The sequence below is a fragment of the Ricinus communis genome, chromosome 4 (assembly GCF_019578655.1).
Source record: "Ricinus communis isolate WT05 ecotype wild-type chromosome 4, ASM1957865v1, whole genome shotgun sequence".
NCBI lineage: Eukaryota > Viridiplantae > Streptophyta > Magnoliopsida > Malpighiales > Euphorbiaceae > Ricinus > Ricinus communis.
In genome coordinates this window covers 26,378,562-26,401,793 of record NC_063259.1, presented here as the reverse complement: position 1 = coordinate 26,401,793, position 23,232 = coordinate 26,378,562, and the positions used below count along the sequence as shown (strand labels likewise).

General features: G+C 36.3%; 4 protein-coding genes across 9 annotated transcripts; all 4 read right to left on the bottom strand.

The window, feature by feature from the left end:
• Positions 1 to 192: 192 nt before the first annotated feature.
• Positions 193 to 4,207, bottom strand: LOC8289042 (ubiquitin-conjugating enzyme E2 4). Of its 6 annotated transcripts, none has more exons than XM_048372895.1 (9): positions 3,962 to 4,207; positions 3,601 to 3,739; positions 3,389 to 3,453; positions 3,180 to 3,251; positions 2,325 to 2,404; positions 1,424 to 1,538; positions 1,150 to 1,223; positions 869 to 997; positions 193 to 594 (listed from the first exon to the last, which is right to left on the bottom strand). In XM_048372895.1, exons 4-9 carry the CDS (start codon positions 3,221 to 3,223, stop codon positions 461 to 463), a joined length of 576 nt encoding a protein of 191 aa, XP_048228852.1. In that variant the 5' UTR covers positions 3,224 to 3,251; positions 3,389 to 3,453; positions 3,601 to 3,739; positions 3,962 to 4,207; the 3' UTR covers positions 193 to 460. The 6 variants fall into 6 exon arrangements, with proteins under 6 accessions (XP_048228852.1, XP_048228851.1, XP_048228853.1 ...); XM_048372894.1 differs by having other exon boundaries at positions 3,999 to 4,207; XM_048372896.1 differs by having other exon boundaries at positions 3,601 to 3,675; positions 3,999 to 4,207.
• A 1,264-nt stretch (positions 4,208 to 5,471) lies between these two features.
• LOC8289043 (RING-H2 finger protein ATL48) lies at positions 5,472 to 7,313 on the bottom strand. The gene is made up of 2 exons (XM_002511390.4): positions 7,107 to 7,313; positions 5,472 to 5,835 (listed from the first exon to the last, which is right to left on the bottom strand). Exons 1-2 carry the CDS (start codon positions 7,180 to 7,182, stop codon positions 5,660 to 5,662), a joined length of 252 nt encoding a protein of 83 aa, XP_002511436.1. The 5' UTR covers positions 7,183 to 7,313; the 3' UTR covers positions 5,472 to 5,659.
• A 6,309-nt stretch (positions 7,314 to 13,622) lies between these two features.
• On the bottom strand, positions 13,623 to 17,437 carry LOC8289044 (protease Do-like 9). The gene is made up of 9 exons (XM_002511391.4): positions 16,459 to 17,437; positions 16,147 to 16,346; positions 15,883 to 16,063; positions 15,513 to 15,704; positions 15,147 to 15,376; positions 14,425 to 14,520; positions 14,276 to 14,326; positions 14,098 to 14,202; positions 13,623 to 13,961 (listed from the first exon to the last, which is right to left on the bottom strand). Exons 1-9 carry the CDS (start codon positions 16,877 to 16,879, stop codon positions 13,863 to 13,865), a joined length of 1,575 nt encoding a protein of 524 aa, XP_002511437.1. The 5' UTR covers positions 16,880 to 17,437; the 3' UTR covers positions 13,623 to 13,862.
• Positions 17,438 to 18,662: 1,225 nt separating this feature from the next.
• On the bottom strand, positions 18,663 to 23,013 carry LOC8289045 (protease Do-like 9). Its single transcript, XM_002511392.4, has 9 exons — positions 22,166 to 23,013; positions 21,689 to 21,888; positions 21,417 to 21,597; positions 20,655 to 20,846; positions 20,278 to 20,510; positions 19,629 to 19,730; positions 19,484 to 19,534; positions 19,293 to 19,397; positions 18,663 to 19,161 (listed from the first exon to the last, which is right to left on the bottom strand). The coding sequence occupies exons 1-9, from the start codon at positions 22,710 to 22,712 to the stop codon at positions 19,063 to 19,065; spliced, it is 1,710 nt and encodes a 569-aa protein (XP_002511438.1). The 5' UTR covers positions 22,713 to 23,013; the 3' UTR covers positions 18,663 to 19,062.
• Between the last annotated feature and the right edge of the window lie 219 nt (positions 23,014 to 23,232).

The window sequence follows — 23,232 nt, the reverse complement described above, 5'->3', positions numbered from 1 at the left end:
CATATCCCAAACCCACATTGAGTTAATTATATTTGAAAATATATTTCTTAAAACTTAAATCATTATTTTTTTTATTTCAAATTATATTATTTAAGAATTTATTTAAAAAAATAAATTATACAGATCATTCATATAACCTAATTAAAAATGTGATATTTTTATATATACGAATCTCAAATTGCAAGCCTATGATTAACTAATTGATTCTTTCTATCCATTCAAAAGAGTAATCATACACTAAAATAGATAATTGATCATTTTAACGATTCTAACTGTTTTCCTAAAACTAGGCAAAAATTCCTTACTACAACTTGATAATATTACAAGCAAATGAAAGGTAGTTGCAGAAGTAGCATATGACTGGAAGATATAAACATGTAACATTGTAGTGTAGTATACGGTTCCTTGCCCGTTGTAAGGGGCGTTTTTACTTCAGTCATTGTGAAGCCCCCCGAGATCCTTATGGGTCTACATGTCCAGCAATATCATTGTCACTTGATCCACTTTCTTCATCACTGACATCCTCCTCCTCACTCTGCTCTTCAGCTGTGGAGTTCATGATATTTCCCTTCTTCGCATACTTGTCAAGGTACTCTGTTACCACAAAATGGAGCAACAATTATTACATATATCATCCCTTAATAAGTGACATATGCTCCTCATAGCAACCACAGTATGATACTCTAATATCCTCTTTATCCGCTGGTGCATTAAGTTTCTCATACCACACACAGAAACGCAGAGGCACTCCTGAAATCTTCTGTTTACAATTGCAAATCCAGTAGATTTCTTCTTCTTTTTTCTTTCTCCCAGGGAAGTTAAATGAATATTACATATGAGGAGAGAGTGATTGTGCATGAACTTTTACCTTTTACTTTTTCATCGTACTGTTCTCGATCCTTCATCATTAATGAAGCTGCGTCACCATTGAGTGGATCTGAGGGATTAGGATAAAGCAACAGCTGTGGCAGGAAGACTTCAAAAACATTCAAAAGATCTGCAACCATAACGATGATCATATATCTGAGAAATACTAGTGGAAACCGGCATAAAAATAACAACCTAAAAGAAAATGCATACTCAATAATGTATGCTGTATATACATTATCTGATGTTTAAAATAAGTAAGCATGTGATAGTTGAAATTACCAAACATTGGACTCCATGATTGGTTAATGACATCCAAGCATACAGAACCGGAGCTGCAACCAATGAAGGACAAACTAAAATGGGCCATAGTAGAGCAAAATTAAGAAAACAATAAATAATGCAAGCCACTTTGAAAAAACAAGTTTTATAGTAATTGGTTACCACAAATTAATGGCAAGCATAAACTTTTCAACTTCCAATACAAGGTGATTAGAATTTCCTAGCAGAGGTGACCAGGCATAATAAGAATGTTTTCAATCTATGAGTTGCTTACAGTTCATCCACATTTGGGTGAAATATCTTGTTCACAAACCCAATAGAAGGAGACTTGTATGGATAAGCATCAGGAAGTTCGACCCGTATTTTCCAGACTCCACCTTCATAAAGGCCTGCAATTATCATAGTTCAACATAAGATAAAAGGTGAAAATTACCTACTCCAAGTGTGTAAACTACAATTAATGGATCAGTGACGCATGGCTTGACCGTTTTACACTTGGTTGTTGGAAGATTGACACATACCTCAATCATTCAATGCTAGTAAATGTGTCATTAGCTTGGTTTATAGGTAGGGACATACGCCTAGAGTATGTAAGTAATTTCCTAATATGAAAATCCAAAGAGACAACTATAATAAAGACAAAAGGGCACAGGAATAAATGGTAAATAATCAACCAAAGAGAGAAGTACTAAAATTTGAAAATACCAATCAGTGTATCTTAAGCTCAAACATAGAAAGCAGCAACAATCAAGATTTTCCGAAAAAATAAGATTTCCACAATAATCTTCATTCTCCAGAATTTAGTATTGACACAAACTAAGTGGACTTGAACTAGGCACACAAATAACCAACAGATCCTTGAAATCTATGAGAACCCATAAGGATATTGGTTGATCTCTATTAGACTACTGAGAATCATTGGAACAATAGGCATTCCAGACAACTAGCAAGTAAAATTTCTTATTACTTTACGGATTTAATAACAGTTAGCAGCAGCTTCTGTAGACAAGAATATCTACATAAGCAGAAACAAAGAGAGGATCATACCACCAAAAATACAATATAATTCATCATATAAGGAGCACAAGAGAAAAATGAATATATCACATAATGGCATCCAGTAGGGAAGGAGGGAGAGGTGGTGAGAAGGCATCACAAGAGAGAAGAGACAGTACTTCCTTTAGGACCGTGAAATTCCACATTAAATTCATTCAGCCCATCATTTATTGTCTCCACATTGTAATCACTCATCATCCTGGACAGCATGAATATAGCAGGTAAGAATTGCGTAGTAGATCACTATCAATAACTTCAGCATATAATACTGAAATGGCAAAATCTAGAGAAAGCATGTCATTCTCAAAGGACCAGATTCTGCAAAGCAGGTAATACTTGGGCAACTGTGTCAATAAAGGAACACAAAGATAAACCATATAAGGTGCGGGACAAAGTTTGCCAAAGCCAGAGTGCAGGGTCAGCACCCAGGGCCATTGAGGTTACTGTAGTTAAGCTCTCAAGGTGGTGTGACCTATAAGAGTTCAAATTCTTTGCATCCAAAAAACAACTTCCAATATTTACTATTTCTACACTTGCTCCATTAGCCTTAATCATGATATCCTTCCAAGGCTCTTGGCATCAGTCTTAAACCTATTTCTATAGACTTTTTAGCTTTAATCATGATGCGCACATCAGGGCAGAACAATTTTATTTCACTTATAAAACTAAATTGCGGATGGATAACTCAATGAACTGAGAGCAGAATAAGTTCAAAATGGCAACACCATAATTGCTACCAAGTGTAGTAAAGCATTCACCTCAGGTGCCTTAAGAGTCTGCAATATTATATTTTTCCTAAGATTAATTTTATGCTTGTCACAATAAATAAAAAGGCTAGCATCATCTTAATAGGTCAGTCATAGCCATATATCCCAAGGATATGAGAAGCAATAGACATTGCAAAAAGAAGTCAAAAAGGGAATCATCAAATGGATTTATGATGTATAAAGTAAAACAACAGTAGAAGAACTTACAACTTCATGACATCCATCTCCCTCCTTTTGCTTGGAGAAGACATCTTAATCTTTAAATCTGAATACTTGAACCTACCAAAACCAGTGAAAACCCATAAAATCTCTAAGAGGCAAGACCAAAGAAATACACTTTGCTTACAATTACTTGCCCATAAATACAAAACGGTAAAAGGTACAAAATCCAGCAAAAAGAACATATTGTTTCTTACCAAATATTGTAATGTGAAATAGTTATGAAGCAAATTGAAGTGTCAGACACAGCTGAAAAGCAAATCTGTTAAAAGAACAAGAACTGATGAATCAGACGTATATAATGTTGTAAGTGAACAACATTTATTGCTCCCAGAAGTTATTAAACTTTGGTTTCACAAATCAGCAACACTATATAAATGGAGTATTTTTCTTCAAAAGTTCACCATACCTTGCATTTTGTAAAACTGCCAAAAGATAGAAGGGAATGTACTCATTCATAGGAGGGAATGCACAATGCAGGTCTCTAATCCACAGTGTAACCATTCAATCAACCATTGAATTCAAAATTAATATTAAGCATGGACCATCTTGCAAGCAAAACATATAGAATTCAATATGTTTCATAAACACAACCAATTTGATGATCACTAGTAAGCTTTCTCTCTTCAAATTATCAAAAAATTGAGCCATGCCAACACAGAAATAATGATTCGATGGATCTAACATCTCTAATGCAATGATCAACGAATAAAAGAAAGAAAGAAAGAAAAAGAATAAAGAGAAAAGCATTGATGGCCATGTTTAATTACCAAGAGAATAATAAAGAACAAAACTTTGATGTCTTACATGAGCCTTTCAGTTCTCCAAGAAAATCCCGACAAGGAATTCTGAGGAGGGAATCACGAGAACCAAACAGAAATATGGAAGATTAAAAGAAGGAAAAACAGTTGTAGGGATCAAAGAGATGAAAGGGAGAGGCACGGAGGAAAAGTTGAATGTCGACATTTTCATGTCCACGTGTTAAAATACAAAGGACAGCTTATTAGCATGTGGTAAATAGGTTTTGCTTTTTGTTTATTTTCACATCCCAGTCCTTGAAGCAATAAGCACACATGTTTTTTTAACTTTTAATATGGCGATGTTTTAGCCCTCTCTTTTTTTTCTTTTTTAAATTAAATGGCAATTTTTTTTTTAATCTACCTCTAATTTTTTATTAATGAAAAATTTGTCAAATCTTTATAAATACTTAAATAATTAGCTGTCGGGTTGTCTTAAGACCACACTAATAATCATAAAAGCTAAAATATATAATTATTAATTATTTTACTTTTAAAATGTGACACCTTAATGCTTTAATTCTTCCCTCTTTTTTACTATTTCTTTTTTCTCATAAATTGTGAATTTTTCCAAAAAAAAAAAGGAAAATGACAAAATGATCATCATTTAAAAAATAAATTAGTCTATTTTTTCTTAATAAAATTCTTTCAAAAATTTTATAAATTACTAATTTAACACTGCCTCTATTAAGACTCCATTAAGACTATTTTAAATATAGAATTTGTAATATATACGTATAAAATAAAAAACTTGTTGAAAATTATATGCATATGTCGACAGGCATAAATATATTTTATAGATAAGCATTGTAATAAGAAAAGTTGAAGATATATACTCGCATAATGCAAAAAAAAAAAAAAAACACACAAATTAAGGATCAGAGTTCAAAATATAAACACTAGTTATCTATTCTGGGGCTTGGCCTTTACATCAGCCTTAGTTGTCTTAAAAGAATAAAAAATAAATAAAATGAGAGAATTCTACTAAAATGAATGGAAAATGCAATACATCTATAGGCCTAGCCAATGGAAATGGGAAGTAAAATTCGGAGATACAATCAATAGGAGATAAAATAAGAACTAATAATGGCCTCGTAAGGATTGGAAGCGTTTATCAACAATGTGATAAGCAGCTCCATTTCCACTGATCACAAACAAATCCACTAACTTTTAACCATAGATTAAGGCACCTGCCTTTTTTGTGCTTTAATACTTTCAGTGTAGGAAGTGAAAAGAAAAATGTTTGATAGTCCTGTCTGTATTAGGCATATGAAAAAGATGTTCTTAGTAGTCCCAATAAAATCTTCCACCCCGAGATAATGATGAATTGCTATAATATTCAGCAGCATCAGCAGTAGCACCCCCAAATAATAATAATAATAATAACAGCAATGGAGGACTCTACCCTGAAGCATGAAAATGGAGAGGATGCTCGATGCTGCACATTAAGAACCGTCACATTCTTATAGCACAGAACAAAAAATGCAGCAGCACATAAACTGTTATTTTATTCTGAATAAGATAAAATCAACATACAAGTGAATATGAATAGCAGTTGCAACTTAGCTAAACAATAGATTTTGTTGCCAATGAAGATGGCCTTTTACCACTAGAAAGCATTCGTGGAGAACTATATCGAGTCAAAAGTATTAAGATCCGTTTTATAAACTCTTAACTTGACTTTGTCCAAGGGGTGTCCCCATAGTAGTATGCAGTGCCAACCATAAGCGCCACGGTAGCACCTTGGACGACCACCCTAGCTCTCATTAAAATCTGACCCAAGTGAGAATTGCCTCGCCTGAAACTGATTAAACCGGCAGTCAGTACTCCTGCTGTCATAAGTGCACCTGCAATATTTACATACATAAGTCGTGTCAGTCGAACTGAAGCAAGATGGAAACCTGGTTTAAGGTATCATAGATGCCATGTTAGCTTTGATATGAGCAATGTAATCTGAACATTTGAGTTCTGACAGCCAGTGTTCCTACCAAATTTTCCAACACACACATACATACATACATAAATCCGACACAAGAATACATCCAAATGCTCACAACATGGAAAAACTTACTGCACTAGCCCATCAACCTGTTTTACATCTTTAATACCACGAACAATTTCCCAGGACTCCAACAAAATAACAGGCATCCAAATTGTTTGCCACAAGATGATCTATGGAGAAAAATAAATAAATAAACTGGAACATTTAACCGAGCTTATATAGAAATCCACATGCAGCTCAATCAAATGAATGAAGCAGGACTAACAACAGTATAGACAAATTTGTTCAAGAGAATTTAAGCAGCTTCTCGCTAGATATTTTGAAAATACTCCGAATCCAACGTTTATTCCCCAAATAATGCATTCTTAAAATATTACCAATTATAGGTTATATTCCTCAGAATGCTCCCAAGTTAAGAAAAAATTTTGGACCAGCCATAGTCCACTTCAACCTCTTTCTCACATGCCATTCCCACATATGGTCCGAAGGCTGATTAAGTATATGGACTGGACAAATAAGCTTTAACCAGTTCAGGGATATTGTTTCTGTTAAATCATACATTTAACAATTGTTACAGCTAACAAGCATTATCCTTTTTCAAAGCTCTAACTATTCCACTGCTATCTAAATCACTGTGGATTTCAATTCAAGCCCTCCTAGCTATCCTATACAACTAAGTCATCAACAAGAATGTCACATGACCTTGTTCTGCACTTCATAAATAAAATAAGAAAACACACTGATATTTTTCTTCAAAAATAAAGGAAACAAAACAACTACCAATATGGTTCAATTCCAAACGAAGCTATGAATCTTGATTCATCAATCAACAATAATAAACCTGAATTCTCTATGAACCATGTCTCTGCAGTCCCTTAATGCACGAAAAACTTAAAAAGGTAACACATTTTCCTCAAAATTTATCTAAATCACAACTGAAAAAGAATCAAGCATAAAAAGGTCTTAAATAAAGTGACCCATATAACAAAACCCACAAAAAATTTATCAAAATTCTTCAATTTAAACATCCCATAACAACAAAATTTAAAAGAAATAAAAAAAAAAAACGAAAACAAAAATTCAACCGAAAGAGGAAAAGAGATTATTAAGTATTACCAACGGGTACCAGAGGGTTCCTGACCCGCTTCTTCTCTTCAAAAAGTTGTTCCAAGTTGGGTTCTGCCGTGCCCATCTTCTATATTTTATTTTACTTTATTTACTTTTTGTTATAATTCAAGAAAATGAAATGAATCGGAGAGAAAACAGAAAAAAAAAAAAAAAGAAAAAAAAAAAGAAAAGAAGAAGGCAAAAAGAAAAAATAGGAAAAAAAAAGAGTATATAAAATAAAAATCGGACTTGTTTCGGACAGCTTTGAAAATTAAATGCAGGTCAGGTCCGGTGGGTACTGGTCGTCTGGCCTTTTTATTGTTGAGTGGTTTGAGAGACTCGCTAACTGGACTATGGGCCTGTTATCAGGCCTGTAATTGCCACTGGAAAGATGCTGTTTAATATATATTATCATTTTCTTCAAAAAAAGAAACAACCTGAAATCACCTGCTCTCTTTCTCTGCAAATTCTTCCTCCTCAGCCATGCTGGGTATGCAAATTTCAATCAATAATATCTTTTCATTGTTATTAGAAGTAGATTTTTGGTTACTTACTCTTTTATATATGAAAGAAATGAATTTTCATTGTGTTATGTGTTTGGAATTGTTGAAGAGGAAATAAAGCAAGTATGGCCTCGGACAACGTGAGAAAAGCCTATGCGAGCGGTTCTCAAGAAAGGCAGCAACCATCCTTGTAGCAGGAAAAGGCCGCTCCAACCTTTTCCAGAAAAAGAAAGGGACGTTGGACAGAAATACCAAGGCAACCAAGTAGAATAGGCTACCGTTGGACATGTACATATAAATATCAACACAATCAATTGTAAAAGATCAGAATTTACATATCAAAAATTCATCATTTCTATTTTCTACATTCATCATTTCTATTTTCTACATGGTATCAGAGCGGGATTCAAACTTGTGAAGTACCAATCAAAGCAAACAAAAACCAAATTCTCAGAATTCCTTTTTGGAAATTCATCATGTCCCAAAATGATAACAGATTGACCAATATAATCTTGAGAGGTAATCAAGTGGTCAAAATCCGTTTACATAGGGCTTAGTGGCGGAAGGAAATTAGGGTTCATAACAGGGACTAAACCCAAACCCAAACCTACTATACCAGAAATCCCGACAGAAGAAGAAGCAGAAAAAATCAAAAAATGGCAGACGACAAACCACATGGTCATGTCGCTGCTTACCAGCACTATGGAGCCCTAAATTTCCAGGCTCTGTATGTTGCTGGAATTATCAAAAGCAATATGGGACAAGGTAAAAGGCCTATATGGCCATCAACAAAATTTTGCTCATATTTTCAATCTTAAACAAGAATTGACCAGAATCACACAAGGCACAAAATCAAGCTCGCAATATGCCACATAAATATTGACAAGATGGGAAGAGCTTCAAAACTACTTACCTCCTTCAACAGACGCAGCAAAAATTCAAAAACGAGCTGAGAATGACCTCGTATTTACTTACCTGGGAGGATTGGACTCAAGCTACGAGAGCTTGGGGTCTCAAATCCTCCTGTCCCCGAATCGCCGAACATCGCATTGTGATTCAACGCGAGGAGACGCGAAGGAATCTAATGAATCCCTCGGCCTCTCTTGAACTCGCGGAGAATCAAGCCTTTGCATCGCGTCGCCCCAATCTCACCGGGAAGGCCGAGCAGGAGAGGCGAGCACGAGCGATGCGACCATCGCACAGCGGTCCCAATCGCGCTACAGCACCGCACCCGGAGCTCAAGCCAACCCGAGGTTGGGAAAGGGAGAGCGGCGAAGGGGCGAGAAGAGGAGGAAGAAGAAGGCCCGAAGGAAACCCTAAGGAAAAAAAGGGATTATGGGGGCTGGGCGTCATATGTGGATAGTTATATGACGACCCGACCCGGATCAACCGAACTGGACCCGACCCGACTCCTCCGAATCCGGCCCGATCCACCAGGCCCATCAGGCCCACCAGGCTCAACAGGCCTTCCAGGCCCAGCCGGCCCATCAGGCTCTACAGGCCCAGCAGACGCAGCAGGCCCAAGTGGCCGAAATGTTGGCCCAATTACAGTCCTTGGTTCTCCAACCCAACAGGTTCGGGTCAACTCAACTCGACAGGTCAGGTTCGGTTCAAACTGCTTTAAATTCCTTACAAAATTCTTCACAACCCTATCAAAAATCCTAGATTATTGACTCAGGGGCAACAGATCACATGACATGGGATCCAAAAAACTTCAAAAACCTTAATTTGGTTTCCAATTCCCACCATGTGACTGTTGCCAATGGAGAAAAAGTCAAAATTCAGGGATATGGCACTTTAAATTTACTTAACTCTCACATTGAAAATATTTTATATTTGCCTAAATTTAAATCTAATCTATTATCTGTGGGTAAAATTACTTGTGATTTAAATTGCAATGTCATCTTCTCACCTACCTCAGTCATATTTCAGGATCGAATTTTCGGGAAGACGATTGGTGAGGAAAAACTAGAAAATGGCCTCTACTACCTTTATGCTCCACCCAAGAAATGTTTTTTGTCAACAAACCCTATGCATGTTAATGCATCAGCGGTTCAGGCATCCATCCGACAATGTTTTGAATAAATTATTTCCTTATAACTTAAATTCCAGCAATTGCGATGCGTGTAAATTTTCTAAACACACTCGATTACCTTTTTTTTTATCTTCCAGTGTATCTGAAAAAGCTTTTGATTTAATTCACTCTGATGTTTGGGGACCTGCCCCTGTTACTTCCTATAATCATTTTAAATATTTTATCACTTTCATTGACGATTATTCTCGTACTACCTGGGTGTATTTACTAAAAGGAAAAAATGAAGTTTTTTCTCATTTCCAAGAATTCTATAATTTCATACAAAATCAATCTCTTTAAAAAAGTTTCGCTCTGACAACGGTACAGAGTACATAAACCAAAATTTTTCTACATTCTTTAAATAAAAAGGGATTGTTCATCAAACCACTTGTATCAATACTCCTGAACAAAATGGTATTTCTGAACGTAAAAATAGACACCTTTTAAATGTCGTTCGTACTCTCCTTTTTCAAAATAATGTCCCATTGATTTTTTGGTCAGATACCCTTTTAACTGCTGCCTACCTGATTAACAGACTCCACACTGCCATTTTAAAGCATTTGAGTCCCCTAGAGGTTCTCAAAGGTAGAAAAATTGATTTGAGTCACCTCAAGGTCTTTGGCTATGTTTGTTATGTTCACATCATCCGTTAACACAAACTCGATAAAAGTTCTGTTAAAACCCTGTTTTTAGGATATTCCTCCACTAGAAAGGGATATAAATGTTATGACCCCTATACTCATAAAACCTACATCTCTCGCGATGTCTCATTTCTTGAGACAGTTCCTTATTACACCACCCGAAATTATGGTAATCCTCATGGGCCTTGCCCACTAGTATTTTCGCCTAACTCTGATTTTTATCTTAGCAGCCCTACTCAGGATTTTCTACAGGGGGAGTCGTCCCCAGGCTCAAGGTCAATTCCTTCAAGGGGAGACAATACAATTGGAGATACAATCTCTGGAATCCAACCTCAACCTCATGAGGAAGCAATCACCTTGAGAAGGTCCACTCGTCAAACTCACCTCCCCCTGAAATTGAGAGATTATGTATCTCATTCGGTATCTTATCCTATCCAAATTTTTATGTCCTATGATACTATATCAAGCCAATACCGTAGCTACTTAAGCCAGATCTCATCTCATCTTGAGCCAACCAACTTTTACGAAGCCAATACCTATCCCAAATGGTGTAGGGCTATGAAAGAAGAACTTCAAGCGTTAGAAAAGAATGACACTTGGGATATTGTACCTCTTCTTGCAAATAAGAAACTCGTTGGATACAAATGGATATACAAAATAAAGTATAATAGTGATGGGACCATTGAGAGATACAAGGCCAGACTGGTCGCCAGAGACTTCACTCAAACTTATGGAGTTGATTACCAAGAGACGTTTGCTCCGGTTGCCAAGATGAACACTGTCAGAATTCTTCTCTCAGTTGCAACTAATCAAAGGTGGAGCCTATTCCAAATGGATGTTAAGAGCGCCTTTTTACAAGGAAACCTAGAAGAAGAAGTTTATATGACTCTCCCATTTGGCCACAAATCAGCCTCAAATGCTTCCCTGGTATGTAAGCTAAAAACGGCCATCTATGGGCTTAAACAATCTCCGAGAGCATGGTATGCCAAACTAAGCCTCTTTCTATTAAAAATTGCTTTTATTAAATGTGATTCTGACTCCTCTATGTTTGTTAAACATAATCATACACACACTATCATTATTCTAGTCTATGTTGACGATATCATAATAACAGAAAATGATGATCAAGGTATTAAGGATGTCAAACAAAGTCTAAAGAAAGAGTTTGATATTAAGGACGTTGGGCAGCTCTCATATTTCCTAGGCATAGAAATGGCAAAGTCTACTAAAAGTTTATTCTTATGTCAAAGGAAATACACTCTTGATCTATTAAAAGAAACTGGAAAATTAGGGGCTAAACCTGCAACACTCCTATGAAAACCAAAGTCAAACTCAATCTGGAAGATGGAAAACCTTTAGCCAACATAGGACATTATCAACGTTTGGTAGGAAAGTTAATATATCTTACTGTCACTAGACCTGACATATCATTCGCAGTAAGTATGGTGAGCCAGTTTATGCATGCCCCTTGCACCTATCACCTAGAAGCTATAGATAGGACACTCAGATACCTAAAGGGAACCCCAGGACAGGGAATATGGATGAAGAATAACAATTCTAATTCTATAGTTGGTTTCTCTAATGCAGATTGGGCTGGAAGCTGTGACAGAAAATCAACCACTGGTTTTTGTGTCTTTGTAGGAGGAAACTTGGTAACATGGAAAAGCAAAAAGCAAAACGTTGTTGCTAGATCTAGCATAGAAGCTGAATACCGTGCAATGGCATCTACAGCTAGCGAACTCATTTGGATCAAGCAAGTCCTCAAAGACATGAAGATTGAAATCGACGGACCTATGACGATGCATTGTGATAACCAAGTTGCCCGTCACATTGCATCAAACCCTGTGTTTCATGAACGAACTAAACACATTGAAGTGGATTGCCACTTCATCAGGGGAAAAGTTCAAAAGGGAGAAATTGAAACTCCTTATATCAAGAGCCAGGACCAACTGGCAGACATCCTTACAAAGGCACTTGACAAACAGACGCATCACTCAATTTTAAGCAAGATGGGTTCGATTAACCTCTATGAACCCAACTTGAGGGGGAGTGTTGAAAGAGCAAATAAAGCAAGTATGGCCTCGAGACACCGTGCAGCAAATGGCCTGCGGCGCTCATCATCAGCCTCAAGAAAGGGAGCAACCATCCCTGTGGCAAGGAAAGGCCGCTCCAACCTTTCCTAAAAAAAGAAAGGGACGTTGGACAGAAATACCAAGGCAACCAAGTAGAATAGGCTACCGTTGGACATGTACATATAAATACCAACACAATCAATTGTAAAATATCAGAATTTACATATAAAAAATTCATCATTTCTATTTTCTACATTCATCATTTCCATTTTCTACAGGAATTGTATATGATGCAGAATTCTTTGTTCACTGGCTTAAGCTACAGTTCTCCTACTCTTGCTTATGCTATGGCCCAATTAATCCCTGCTTTTACTTTCTTTCTTGCAGTGATCTCCAGGTTCTTCTCTTTTCCATTTTTCATCTTTCTTTAACATTGTGGACTTTGCAGATAGGAAGAAATTGAAAATGCCCTGGCTCTTTAATCCATCAACTATTGAAAATTATTATCCATTTTATTTCCAAGACATAGTAAATTTGTAGCTTTATTAGGGATCCGAAAGACTTAACTTCCTTCTGGCTGGAATGCAAAACTAAGGTGGGTTGTGATTGTGAGGAAAGCGTTGCCGTAAACTTTTTTCTGACTTCAAATTTAGGATGGAGTAGTTAAATTTGAAAAGCTCAAAAGGCCAAATAGAAAATATTGGGCACTGGGTATCCATTTCAGGAGCCTTAATAATAAACTTTTGCAAAGGTCCTCCAGTAGGGTCATCACATCCTGAGCCAACTTCTTTCACTGTTCTAACAGCAGTAAATTCTCGAGTCACAGGATCATTGCCTAGCTTGTCGCTATCAATATTTATTATTTTAGGTCATGTGAGATTTTTGTAGCTTTTCTTATGATGTATGCATTTTTATTGTATAAACGAAACTTGATTATACAGGATGCCATTATCATGTAATGTAGAATTTCTTGGCTTTCCTTTTGGAAAAGTGGTAAGAAGTTATAACACTTCCAGTTTCCATTTCAACATATCTGACCTGCCAGGCAAAACATCCCTCCCTCATGACTTTGGCGTCAAAATGATGCACATATAGAGGCAGGCAGCATTAAAATGCTGTGGTGGCCTTAATGAAATCAGTAAAGAGTAAACAAGCGTTCAACTCAAACAGTAGAAACTTCAGTATTGATGAGGTCTCTCTGATTCGCTACTCAATCAAAAAGCTACAATTGAATATTGATCAAATACCCAACTCATTTCTTAGATTTATATGAAAAGTAAAAAAAAAAAAAAAAGGAAAAAGACAAAAAGGGTTCCGGCCTGACTGATTTATCTTGAGCACTATTATAAACTAATTTTTCTTATTTCTTATCTACAATCAACGCCAAATTATGGTGGTAACGGAGCTATAACAAGAATGCTGAAATCTACATACATTGTTAACCAAAAAAATATGAATACACTAAAGACCCAATTTCACGGTTTAAGATCGTGTGACATTGCTGAAGGTATACAATGTGTCGTAAGAATATCAATAGTGGCTGCCTTGGCAGTCTTCGTCCGGAGAACCACTATCTGCCCGGGAGAAAAGAAAAAAAAAAAAAAAAAAAGCAAGAAAGAACCATAAATGTCAGCCCAGTAAAACCAGAACTGGTGTATATATGCTGCACTAGCTTGCATAAATAATGCATGAGAAGGAGAAAGAGCACACCTGATCTTGTTCCAGTTCAAATTTCAAAAATTCATCATTACAACATTCTACCATGTTGGCCAAGCTCTTCAGGTTCTTCACGGACTTGCCATTGAAAGTAAAAACCTGAAAATGCAATCGAAGACATTAGCAACAGGCAAGCTAAACCAATTTAGCCATGACAGATTGCATTCCTCACCTGAGTATTAACAATATCCTCATAACCAATATTAATATCAGCCACAAGCACCTGCCAGAAAGCGCGCGGCGAGGAATAATATGTTAGTAAGCAGAGTATCAACAAAGTAAAAAACACCACTCCCGAAATCGAGAAAGCAGAGTGGAAACCTGAGAAACTACAACAAGCTGCTCATCTGGGGATTGAGACATTGAGTGCATAAGTTTGTCCATAAGCTTAACAGGAATTTCATCAAAGTTATTGTACTGTAAAAACATGCAAAAGGAATAAAATCATTAAGAGACATATCTAAGGCTGCATAAAAGTTAGACATAAAAACTAGTTACAAATAGTGAGGAAGAACAAGATTAGCATCTCAGATGTTTCATAGAAAAATATTAATGGAAAACTATATAGATGAACCTGAATCTAAATGAAATAGACAATATATACCGAAGTAACACTTAAAGAACCTAAAATGCTTAGTCCGCTTATTATATAGATAACATTGTTATTACATTTAAACCCAAAAGCACCTGCACAAGCAAGCCCATGGACAACATGTAACCTGCGCAGAATTTAATGCTCCTTGTCTTCATGATGATAGCAAAAATTACACGGCAGTGCATATGCACCAATACTCAGGCTGCGCCCCCACTAGCCGGAGCACTTTTTGGACTAGGTGAACCATTTACTAGACAGCAGTGCATTCTCAACAAGCCAAAATCGAAATTAAAGTTTGCTCATCCGACAAAATAAGTTGTTGCCCACTTCGAAAAAAGATGGAAAAATAAAAATTGAATAATGAAGTAGATGACACTGTAGCAAAATAATTGCATCAGTTCGCAACTTAATTACATATGCAAACAAATGTTTAGCTGAAATTACGGACCTCAGAACGGAGATATGGAACAGAGACTGCTGAGAACACAAATCCTCCAATAATATAATAAGAAGGTCTGCCTTGGACATGTGGCGGAATGATTTTCCCATGAACCGAAAGTCTGATGTCAAATGTTAGAGTCTCAGAATTGCGGAGAACTTTAATTGCCGCATAATCGCCAGTATACTTTTTGGAAACAAGGTAACTGAAACCTATCCGCTCTCCATGCCTAAAGGGAACTGAAGAAACAGAAAGGAAGGGATGAAATGCAGACAATGCAACATGAATATCTAAGTTAACAAGTTTATTTTCATATGCATATGCATCCATTTAGGCTTCAGGTGCCTGCCCGACAAATAGAAAACAGACGCTTACCTGTCCCATCATTGGCAATATCGACGCCGTCAAAACTGAGAATAATGTCAGATGGCTTTAAGACTTCAAATTCTGAAGCAGTGGGTTCAATTCTTCTGATTCGAACACCCTTCTGATCATGTTTCATTCCCATTGCCATACGCAAATCTGGATTTTCCATTTTCTGCCATTCAATCCCAAGCAAAGGGAATCCTGAAATGTGGCATATGATCATAGATTTTAATCAAGTGCAATGAATCATGGGATACTATCAACATGCAGTTTTCAGTTCTATTTCACATTATCTACAGAAGTACAGAAACCACATGTATATATATCATGCCTGTGAACTGTAATAGTATTCAGTGAGAAGGCAAATCAAATGACCAACCTGTATATGCTCCGTTCTTCTCATAATCTTGGATAAAGTGGGTGATAACTGGTGTTGGTATGACATAACCTATATTTTCAGCTTCCGCGTGACTAAAGGACTGGAATGCAATGCCAACGCATTGTGCATTATCATTAAAGACAGGTCCACCAGAATTTCCCGAGTTGATAGCAGCATCTATCTGCACAGCAACCACACGAGAGGTATAGATAAGGTCAATCATTCAACAAGTTAATTACCAACACAAACAATGAAAAAGCTAACCTGCAAGCCCAGAAGCTCCGTGGAACCATGGGCATAAGGCAGAATCTCTATTCTTGAAACAACACCACTTGTCACAGAAATTGTATCTCCTCCAATTGGGTATCCAACAACAATCACAGCATCTTGAAGCGCAGGCAATTCACCAAACTGAACAGGTGATACTCCTTCCCAGAACTCATCATCATCAACTGTTAGCATAGCTGCAAATCATTATATGCAGCCACACAGACAGATATACATGTTAGAAAAGATAAATCAACACATTTAACTTGTTTTTTCAAAAGAAAATTAAAAATCTCTTTAACATCTTACCAATATCACATTCGGTTCCAATAGCAAGAACAGTGGCTAAATACTTAGTATCAGAGCCACGTTTCTTGAGCTTAACCTGAGTATAATGCTGAACAGAGTGCGCATTAGTTAAAATCCTCTTCCCCCCAATAACAAGCCCACTACTAGTGGAGCTATACTGCCTCTTTCTCTGCCACGGCAACGAATAATTGGGCTCCGTGTGCACACAAAACACCTTCACCACTGCGTCCATCTCCGGCGCCACCCTCCCAACAGAGGCAACCACCTCAGCATTAACCACCGGTGGTGGTGGCGTCTCCGGTGGGTGATTGGAATTGATGGTCTGAACGTTGTTAATGAAGGGGAGACCATTGTCAACAGAGGTGGAATTCAATGTTCGAGACTTTATGTGGACTCCATTTTCGCGCCTTATATCTGCCATTAAGATGAAAGAGTAAGGTTTATTTGGGTTTAATAATGACTTGGTAGATTGATGGTTAGGGATGTGAGATGCGTGGGCTGCTTAAAAAGAAGAAGATCAAGGAGCTGATTCATCTCATCCATGAAGACTCAATAAAAAAAGTCTTCGTCTTTCTTTTGGCTGGTCCGCTGACCTCTGCTTCTTCCAGATTAGTTGCATGTGCATTTGTTGCTTGATTAATAAATCTTTTTTACCGACTCTGATTAAAAGCCTATGTGGCTGTGCAATATTAAATTATAATTGCAGTTGCCCCAACCCCAAGTAATTGATTGCCCCAATATGAAGTACCATATTTTCCCTGTGTTCTTCCTTTTAATATATTCTATAATTTCCATTACAAGTTAAGTTCATATTCAACTACCACCCACAATCACCCACGCCAGCTTCAAATTGTTTCTCCTCCTAATACTATTATATAACATAACCTATTTTCAACTTTTAAAAAAGCAACAACTTTGACTTTCTGTTTTCTGGGTTAAGAAAGAATCGGACCAAACTCATAGTAAGAGACCATCATAAAAGTAATTGTATTTTGCATAGAGAAGAGGTAAGTAGAGCTAGTCCATCACTAGTTGTGCACATGGGACTTTTAATTGATACATAATAAACAAACGAATGAAAGTAGCTTTAGATTGGTTTCCCATTTTATTGCGAATTTGTATTGCCCTTTTCTTAAAAAGCCTTATGACTAAATTATATGTGTTCACACTTCAAACTAAAGAATCTCGACTGTGTCCAAATGAGGCTGGTGTAGAAGAAGCTTCATCGCATTTTAAAACAGCCTTGTGGACCTGCAGTGCAGGCTTATATCTCTTTTGTATTTTTCTTAGCACCCTTTATTCTTTTATATTTTAAAATAATGTTTTATTTCATCTTTTCATTTTATATTCTTTTAGTAATTAGTCATTTTTATTAAATGACTATTAAATATCTTGAATTAAATACTGTTTACCTCTTTTTTTTTTAATTTAATATATCTTTTATTATTTATTTATTAATACACCAATATTCTCTTGTATTTAATAACACTGAGAAAGTCAATGCTAGTTAATCCTTGAATTCCTTACGAAAATTATAATTCTAATACTAACAAGATTAATATTAAAATGACATTTTAGATTCAAATAACTTTTTATTTTAATAATTTAAAATTAAATTATATAGAAATTGAAATGTTTCTAAATATAAGTGTAATTAAACTGTTTATATTTTATTAAAACTAAATTATACTAAGAATCTAAAGCAACTATAAAAAAATTATTAAATTAAATTTTTGTTCTAATGTGATTAAAAAATAATGTTAAAACGACTTGATAACAAATTCATAAATCAAATTAAAACTTTTAATCATTTTGATGCTTAAATGTTTTGGCTTTAAAAAGAAGAGTAAAACTTAATTTTATTAAAATACAAAAGAATTCTAGTACAATAAAAAAAAAACACAAAACAATTTGTGTTTCAAAGGGTAAATAAAGATTAACAATTATTTAACTAAAAGATTGTAACGAGATAATTTTTAATATAAAATTAAAAAAAATAAAGTATATAATTTTTAAATAAAAAAAAAGAAAAAAAAAAAGATAAGTATAATATAAAAGATACAAGGCCAAATAGTAATTACCCCAAGATACAACGCTTTGAGCAAACCACCTGGAGTGACAATTAATGAGTCTGATTACGGAAAAGGAAAGTCAAGGACGCCACCCGACTCAATTGGGGTATTAATAAAGTTTACCAGCAGCAATTTCACTATTAATAAGGTTTCGCTAATTTGCTATTCAATTAAATAAATAATAAAAAGCTACAAATGATCGTTGATGAAATACTCAACTCAATTCCCAAAATTTATATGAGAAAATGACAATGAAAATCGCCCTCGCTGATATATCTTACGCGCTTTCCTTCTTCTTGGTAGGAAGGAACAAAATACTGTCAAGATCCAAGTCAACTATATCGCACTATTCTCGACCCCTAACAGCATCTCAGGAAGGTGCATCAGCAATTACATATATATAAACCTAGCAAGTTCACCTTCCAGAATACAAATTTTTCTTCTCCCCACCCACCCCAATGTTGAAGAGAAAACAGGGTGGTAACAAGGCTACAACAAGAATATTTCACCATACCTACACTAAGACCTGAATTCACGGCTTAAGATCTTCCGACATTGCTGAAGGTATGCAATGTGTAGTGAGTATATCTACAGTAGCTGCCTTGGCCGTCTTTGTCCTGAGAACCACTATCTGCCCAGGATCACAAAAGTTAAAAAAAAAAAAAAAAAAAAAAAAAAACCATGAATATCAGAAACACACCCTAAGAATAAAAATGCACCCACACCAGCATACACACAGGAGGGAACAGGGAGACAGTATACCTGTTCATATTCCAATTCAAATTTCAAAAATTCATCATTGCAGCTCTCTACCATGTTGGCCAAGCTCTTCAGGTTCTTCACTGGCTTGCCATTGAATGCAAGAACCTGCATAAGCACATGCAAATGCAATAGAAAACATTTAATAACAGGTACCTTAAACTAATTCAACCGTTACATATTGCTTTCCTCACCTGAGTGTTAACAATGTCCTCATAACCAATATTAATATCAGCCACAAGAACCTTTAAGAAAACAGTCAGGAAATAATATGTTAGGAAGCAATTGATCAGCAAAGTAAAACCATCACTGACAAAATACAGAAAAGAAGAAGGAAACCTGAGAAACCACAACCAGCTGCTCATCTGGGGATTGAGGCATGGCGTGCATAAGTTTGTCCAAAAGCTTGACAGGAGCTTCAAATTCATACTCCTTGCCATACTGGACAAACATGCCAAGAGCAAACAAATTAATGCAAGATGCAGCTAAGGTTGTACAAATGTTAGACACAAAATATAGTTGCAAATGAAAAGATTGCAGAGTTCAGATCTTCCATTGTGAAAAAGTTAATCAAAAGTGTATAACTTAAACTTTAGTACTTCTATCACCAATGTAACATAAAGAATCCCACATGCAGTTCCACTTATGGTACATAACATCAAGCAGGATTTTTCCTCACCCTTCAACACCGAGAGCATGTGCACAAGCAAGCCCATGCTAAACAGAACAAGCACACAGTTTAACGGTTTGTATCTCTCTAGTGCATCCTACTAATATAGTAAAAACATTAGACATTGGTGCTAGAAAAGAACAACAATATAAAAAGTTTTCTCATTGGACAAAAAAGAACGGTCGCCGCTTCAAAGAGAATTGGACAAAATTCAAAATTTTCAACATTCTTCAAGCTAAAAACAAACTAAAAGATATTGTAGCAAAAATCAAAGCACACGATACATGACAAATAGAAATGTTTAGTGAAATTACACACCTCGGAACGGAGATATGGAACAGAAACGGTTGAGAACACCAATCCTGCAATTATATAATAGGATGGAGGTCTGCCTTTGACATGTGATGGAATGAGCTTTCGGTGGGTTGAAAGTTTGATGTCAAAGTTTAGAGCCGCAGAATTGCGGAGAACTTTAATTGCAGCATTATCACCAGTATACTTTTGGGAAATAAGGTAGCTGAAACCTATGCGCTCTCCGTGCCGAAAGGGAACTGAAATATAAAGAAGTAAGCGGATGAAGTTCTGTATCAGACAATGCAACATGAACAACTGGGCTCATGTATCTTTATGGTTATTACCGAAATAGACTTCATGTGCCTGTGGGAGAAAATTAGTATTATCCAAATATTACTCACCTGTCCCATCATTGGCAATATCTACACCATCAAAACTGAGAATAATATCTGATGGTCTTAAAACTTCAGATTCTGGAGCAGTGGGATCAATTCTTCTAATACGAACACCCTTCTGATCATGTTTCATTCCCATGGCTGTACGTAAATCTGGATTTTCCATTTTCTGCCATTCAATCCCAAGATATGGAAATCCTGCCATGTAAAAGATGATCATAGTTATTAATTAAATGCTGTGTAATATTCCATACAATCAACGGAAGCTTTTAATTACCAATGAAAGTACAGAAACAGATATACATCATGAATGTGACCTCTCTTCTTAAATTAAATGACATGTTCTGAAGTGGCAAAAATGATTAAGCATTATGATAATTAACAAAAAGTAGTCCCTCTTGAGCTGAACAGTGGGAATTATCCAATTAAACTGATGCTTAGTTTAGATAGGGAGTTCATGAGATGGATTCAAATTCAACTAAGAAAAGCACTAAGGTTGCACCAACCAACCTAAAAAAAAAGGAGAACCCAAAACAACAAAAGAAAATAGCTCCCTTACCAGAGATGGAATGTATGAAGCACAAGAAAATGAATTGATTAAATATATCAAAGCCAGTGTTTCCAAATGTACAACCTTACTCTGAAATGCAGTATATACAGCCACCTAAATATGAAGAGAGACACTTCCTCTACCTCGAATGCAATCCTACTCCCTTTTCCTCCACACAATTCGAAAAATGTGTCTATGGTTGTATCTAAGTTACCTACCTGTATATGCTCCGTTCTTCTCATAATCTTGGATAAAGTGGGTGATGACTGGTGTTGGTATGACGTACCCTATATTTTCAACATCTTCATGTTTGAGGGACTGAAATGCAATGCCTACACACTGTCCTTTATCATTAAAGGCAGGCCCACCAGAATTTCCAGAATTTATAGCAGCATCTATCTGCAAAGCATCCATGCGAGTGGTGTGTAAGGGCAATAGTTCAGTAAGTTACCAACAAAAACCGGAAAAGCCAGAGTTAAAATGCAGTAACCTGCAAGCCCAGAAGCTCGGTAGATCCATGGACATAAGAAAGGATCTCTATTCGCGAAACAACACCACTTGTCACAGAGATTGTGTCTCCTCCAATTGGGTACCCGACAACTGTCACAGCATCTTGAAGAGCCGGCAATTGGCCAAACTCAACAGGTGAGACTCCTTCCCAAAACTCATCATCATTGACTGTTAGCATAGCTGCAAAAATCACACAAATCAAAACTTTAATAAAAAGAAATGCTTATTTTGCACCAGTGTAAATAATACAACACAATAACCAAAACATACATATTCCATTACAAACCATCAATGCCAATATGAATTCATGCAAAAAACACGTATTTATCTAATATATAATGTAAAACACTAATTCTTCACTTGCTATTTACTAGCATCTAGATTCTTAAACATGGCATTCAACATTGGCACGTACCACAATGTAGCTTATATCAGTAGAAACATTAAAAATGATTACCAATATCACATTCAGTCCCAATCGCGAGCACGGTAGCCAAATACTTAGTGTCAGAGCCACGTTTCTTGAGTTTAACCTGCGTATAATGCTCAACAGAATGTGCATTGGTTAAAACCCTCTTTCCTCCAATAACAAACCCACTACTACTCGAACTATACTGCCTCTTTCTCTGCCACGGCAGCGAATAATTCGGCTCTGTGTGCACACAAAACACCTTCACCACTGCGTCCATCGCTGGCACCACCCGCGGAGCCACGCTCTCAACAGGAACTGTAGGCACCACCTCTCCATTAACCGCAAGAGGTAGAGGCGGGGGTTTTTCGGGTTTTTCCGGGGAGTATTTGGGGCGTTTCTTGGGACGGCCACGGCGGCGAGGGCTCGAGTGCGTGCCATTAGTGGTGGTAGTGGGATTGACGATTTCGACATTAGTGACGGAAAAAACGTCGTCTTCGTCTGCGGTGGTTTTGCTGGTGGCGATGGGATCTAGGGTTTGGGTGGTGGTGATTGGGGTTGGGGTTTTGGGTTTGCGGCCTCGTTTTTTGCCCATTGAGAAGAATTGAGTGTGTTTTTCTGATTTGATTTGGGCGTTTGTTTGAAATGATTGTTCAAAACCCTCCAAATGATTCGCACAAATATAACAAATTAAAAAAAAAAGAAAAAAAAAAGGAAAATTTAGTGGGAATAATTGGAAAAAATGATTTTATAAAAGAATTAGTGGGTGTTATACTAATAAAAGAAAAACAAAAAGGCAATACTTCAGAGACGAAGGAACAGAAGCTCCACAACAAATATGTCTTTTTCTAATTCTTGTATGCTCTCCGGGTGCATTACACCTGAAGAATTAATGAAAGTAGTTATTTATAATTTAAGACACGTCATTATTATGCTCAAATTACTTGTCTCCTAATATATATATATATATACATCAATGCGTATTTTTACAATATGAGTTGAAGCAATTTTAGCAGCTCAACGAAAACCCATCCCCTTCTCCATCTTTTGCACGTCCAACATCCTCAACTCTTATGTTTCTTTCTTCAAATCTTTTTCTACTTTTCTTTAAGCTT

What these genes read in the sequence shown, in the direction of transcription:
- LOC8289042 (XM_048372895.1), bottom strand. Translation starts at nt 3,223, where the DNA reads ATGTCTTCTCCAAGCAAAAGGAGGGAGATGGATGTCATGAAGTT. An exon ending in CACCCAAATGTGGATGAACT is followed by an intron (nt 1,224 to 1,423) that starts GTAAGCAACTCA and finishes GGCCCATTTTAG; the next exon opens with TTTGTCCTTCATTGGTTGCA. An exon ending in GTACGATGAAAAAGTAAAAG is followed by an intron (nt 595 to 868) that starts GTAAAAGTTCAT and finishes TTGTGGTAACAG; the next exon opens with AGTACCTTGACAAGTATGCG.
- LOC8289043 (XM_002511390.4), bottom strand. Translation starts at nt 7,182, where the DNA reads ATGGGCACGGCAGAACCCAACTTGGAACAACTTTTTGAAGAGAAGAAG. An exon ending in GAACCCTCTGGTACCCGTTG is followed by an intron (nt 5,836 to 7,106) that starts GTAATACTTAAT and finishes TAAATATTGCAG; the next exon opens with GTGCACTTATGACAGCAGGA.
- LOC8289044 (XM_002511391.4), bottom strand. Translation starts at nt 16,879, where the DNA reads ATGGCAGATATAAGGCGCGAAAATGGAGTCCACATAAAGTCTCGAACA. An exon ending in CGGAGCTTCTGGGCTTGCAG is followed by an intron (nt 16,064 to 16,146) that starts GTTAGCTTTTTC and finishes GTTGCTGTGCAG; the next exon opens with ATAGATGCTGCTATCAACTC. An exon ending in AGGATATTGTTAATACTCAG is followed by an intron (nt 14,203 to 14,275) that starts GTGAGGAATGCA and finishes TTGCATTTTCAG; the next exon opens with GTTTTTACTTTCAATGGCAA.
- LOC8289045 (XM_002511392.4), bottom strand. Translation starts at nt 22,712, where the DNA reads ATGGGCAAAAAACGAGGCCGCAAACCCAAAACCCCAACCCCAATCACC. An exon ending in GAAGAACGGAGCATATACAG is followed by an intron (nt 20,847 to 21,416) that starts GTAGGTAACTTA and finishes TTTACATGGCAG; the next exon opens with GATTTCCATATCTTGGGATT. An exon ending in AGCTGGTTGTGGTTTCTCAG is followed by an intron (nt 19,535 to 19,628) that starts GTTTCCTTCTTC and finishes GTTTTCTTAAAG; the next exon opens with GTTCTTGTGGCTGATATTAA.